This window comes from Brachyistius frenatus, unplaced genomic scaffold (genome assembly GCF_029030835.1).
Source record: "Brachyistius frenatus isolate BFR_SWC_R1_liver_20210118 unplaced genomic scaffold, ASM2903083v1 Contig_21, whole genome shotgun sequence".
NCBI classification, from domain to species: Eukaryota; Metazoa; Chordata; class Actinopteri; family Embiotocidae; genus Brachyistius; species Brachyistius frenatus.
The window spans coordinates 5,624,708-5,628,761 of record NW_027210620.1 but is presented as its reverse complement, the minus strand read 5'-3'; the positions used below and the strand labels follow the sequence as shown (position 1 = coordinate 5,628,761).

Sequence of the window (4,054 nt, the reverse complement as noted above, 5' to 3'; positions counted from 1 at the left end):
CCGTCGAGGGGCATTGCAACGATCCGTATGGGACAAACCATCTCATCGACAGCCGCGGGGGTGTTCGTCTTCACGGGTAGACAACATGGGAGTCTGTGGTAGAATATAAGACGGCAGTGCCACGATTTGTCCGACACAGTCCGTATTATAATATTGTATAAACATGCTACAAATATGCGTCCCTCCCTATTTAAAATCCCACAGTCATTTTACTTGAAGTCTCCCCACTTCGTTTGGTGCAACCCAAAATGACAGCGAAGGCGCAGTCAAAATTCATTATAGTCAAAATAATAATAAAAAAAATAAAATGCTCTCGAGATTTTGTCACCAGTTTTAGGAAATAAATCATATACATCCGTTTTATTATGATAACGCCCTAGTTTTATTGGGGGGGGGATTTATTCCCAACAACACGTTTTAACTTACAAAATGTTAATTCAAAACAAAAACTTTGAATTGGCTTCAAAATGGGGGATTTTCAAGAAAAATTCACAGGTCTAATAAAAAAAAAAGTCAAGATGCTTGCTTTGGGTATCGATACCGTATTTTAATTTTTTAGTTCTATCCACTAAAATGCACATGATGTTGTATTAAATCGTCCCGAACTGGATGTATGCGTAAATTCAGCGCAAAATTGAGAAGAAAAAAAAAAAAAAAAGGGTACATGTTCAAACAGCTTCCTGTCACGTGTCACCCAGTTGGATCATATGACTTCAGTCGATGAAAATGAAAGCTGTGTACAGCTGGCTGAGATCTGCAGCGCTTATTTTGATTTGTAATGTTTGTTTTAACGCAGGTTATCAGCTGACTGAGCTGCAGGTAAGGCAGGGACTGTAACAGCCGTATTTTTTATTATTATTATTATTATTATTATTAGAATAAGCAAATGGCACATCACACGCACGTATCACAAAAAACAAAACAAAAACACGTTTGTTTTGGTGGAGGTACAGTTGCTGTAGGTGCCAGCAAGGATGATCAGTCATCTTCTTGTTTATAACCGATGTTTCCTCGCTATCTTTATTTGTAACCGCAGGTATGCGCGCTGTGCAGCGGGACAGTCCGAAATGGCAGTGCCGTGGGTCCGTTTTGTTCCCGGTCCGCTGGACGGATAGACGGCCGCTGCTGCTTCAGAAATGTCAACACGAGCGACCCTGAATACGTCATCGGGTGAGAACTTTTAACGTTGCATTCATGGTCTCTCGGAAATGTAGGAATTACATTTGAACCAAAGATTTGTTAAAACTATAAAAGCAGTACGAAAGGCGGTAAAAAAAAAAAATTAAAAAAAAAAAAAATGTCCCAAGTGTGAAGAACAAAACTAAAAAGCACTTTTCGCTTATGTGACAAAAAAAAAAAAAAAAGCATCCGACTTATTGAATTTCAGCTGCAGTCTCTGTCCTTATTGAAGAGTACCTTATTGTTTTTTTCTTTGTCAGGTTGGACCTATCCAACTGTTCACTCACCCATGTGGAGAATCTTCAGGAAGCATCGACAGTGTTAATGTTGTAAGTACAGTAAATACACTTTCTCATCCCTTTTGCACAATTAACAGTGAAGTTAGCGCATCAAATAATAGCACGACTTTTTAATGCAACAAACAAGAACAAGTCTCATCACTGCTGCAGTTTGATCCTGCACAATAATGTGAGCCTGTTACACAAGATAAATTGTATTGTTATGAACTTCTGAACTACTGCACTCAGTACAACATATGTCAGATGTGTGGCCAATTTCTCAGAATGATCTTAATGTTGATCTACTGGTAAGGAATACAAATATTTAACTACTTCTAAGAGAAAGAAAGAAATAGAGCGAAAGCAAACTAGTTACACGCAAGTACTTTATTAGAGCACTTTAACATAACGAATGTATAACCATGTCTCTATCACGAATGTTAATATTGTACCATTTGTCTTCACTTGATGCATATTTGTATTACAGAGACCTCTCACACAATCCCACTGTCAACATCAGCGACACAGTATTTCAAGGGTTTAGTGAGTTAAATTGCATGTAAGTATTCTGCTATAAAAAATAAAAAAATTTAAATAAAGTTATGAACGATTCTCGTCTGCATTAGCTTAAGTTTTTCTTAACTTAATTTTACCGTCTCTTTAGAATTTTGCCAGAAGACGTAGATTGTCCTGGAGGCAACATTTCTTGGGAAAAAGTGAAGGTCAGAGATGGAAACCGTCTTTGTGAAGGCCAAAAAAGTATGTGCAACCAGACTGGACAGCTGTGTAAGTTCCCATCCCGTAATCTTTTATCGCGACACGTAACTTCTAAAACTGCAGCAGTTGTTTTGCGGTGCATCTATTCATAATTACTGGGACTCCACAGCCATGGACTGTCCGGAGAACTCCCTCTGCGCCCCCTACGGCCCCGGCTTCTTCGAGTGCAGCTGTGCGGACAGCTACCGTGGATACAAGTGTCTTCGAGAGGTCGGTCCCGCAAGGAGCTTTTGTTGTTATGTTGTTACCTACTTCATCGCTAAATTTAAAGGCCATTACATTTAATAATAATCCACTTGAATTTTTGATTGTATAAAGTTGTGCATTTGTTGAAACTGTCAATAGGGGGAGTTCCCAGCTCTACAGGTGTTCGGGCCTCTTGCAGCATCTACGGTTGTGATGTGTCTCCTGCTGTGGGCCACGCAGAGACGCAAGGCCAAATCACTCTGAGGCTGACCCGGGCGGGCGACCGGTTGTAATCTGACTAAAACTGACTGTTTTAAAAGGGAAAATGCTCACAAAGTCTGAGGCTTCCTTCTAAATATTTTATACATTTTGCACCTTTTGTGGGGCAGCTATACTTTATTTAAGGTGAATTTTCTTTTACTGTATCAATGCAATTTTAGAGAAAGGATTTACTCCCAAATTTACAATTTTGTTCTTATTTTGTCAATAACAACCACTATTAATACTTTAACTCTATTTTTAAATGCAATTGACTGACACAAGACGATAGTGAAGGTAAAACCCCCGTGGTTATTGAAATTATTCAGATTTGCTCAGCGATTTTTGTGCCAAACATGTACTGAATGTGCATGAATTTACACAAATACTAACTTTATGTCCAGAAGCATGTTTTTGGAGAATTTGGGCAACAACATGCAACATGTAAATACACACTTCACTGACAGCAAAAACTACGTCTGTTTTAATGTATGAATCGTGATGTGAACCATCAAGACTGCAAGCTTAACTGACATTTGATGTTTGTGCTTTAATGGAGATTTTATTAATTTAAAGGCAACGGTGTATTTCAAAAATAAAAAAATAAAAATAAGGAGGGACATTGAGTTTAACTACGACAGTTTGTCATTCAAACACCAAATACATAACACTGTGTTTGGAGTTATGTGGTGATGTTTATGCTTCTTACATTTTCAGAATCTTATCACATCAGCTGTAAGTTGAAACAAGGCACAACACGCGAGAGATGCTGTTAAATTACGCTCCACTATCTAACAATGCATCATTTTTGTGTGGCATCTTTTGTTCTTCGGTCACTTGTGTGGTAAACGTCTGGATGTTAATGGTCAAGTTGCTTCGATGCTTCCTCCGAATAAGATCCAGGGTTCTAATAAAGATTTTAAAATGGTACGTCTGTTTCTTTGTAATCAGTGTTTGGAAGTACCTAGTTAACTGTTATTAAATTATAAAATAAATGTAACTGTAATCAGTTAGTTACTGAGAAGGAAACATGTAATATAATTAGTTACGTTTCAAAATGTTGATGATTACAAAGGGGTTACATCTAAATATATTCTTTTCAGTAAAAACTTGACGTGTCTGATGTAACATTCACGCTATTGCTTTGCATATTTTTGCCACACCAAGTGCCGTCTGCCTATCTCTAGACAGGCTTCATTTATTTGGCAGGTTGAGCTCAAATTTTGAGCCTCTATTTTAATTGCTTCTCCTGCTTGAATCCACACCGAGTCTCGCCTGCCAATCAAATCGATGTGTTTGCTGCAGGCAACCCAAGGCAGTTGGATATATAGAGGACATATAAGTAATGTGATTTTTGTGACCGACCGGTGTCGGTG

General features: G+C 38.2%; 1 protein-coding gene across 1 annotated transcript; it reads left to right on the top strand.

The window, feature by feature from the left end:
- The first annotated feature begins 711 nt into the window (after positions 1-711).
- On the top strand, positions 712-3,608 carry atraid (all-trans retinoic acid-induced differentiation factor). Its single transcript, XM_069696663.1, has 7 exons — positions 712-819; positions 1,037-1,170; positions 1,440-1,508; positions 1,945-2,016; positions 2,122-2,243; positions 2,344-2,444; positions 2,580-3,608. Exons 1-7 carry the CDS (start codon positions 721-723, stop codon positions 2,682-2,684), a joined length of 702 nt encoding a protein of 233 aa, XP_069552764.1. The 5' UTR covers positions 712-720; the 3' UTR covers positions 2,685-3,608.
- The last annotated feature ends 446 nt before the right edge of the window (positions 3,609-4,054 follow it).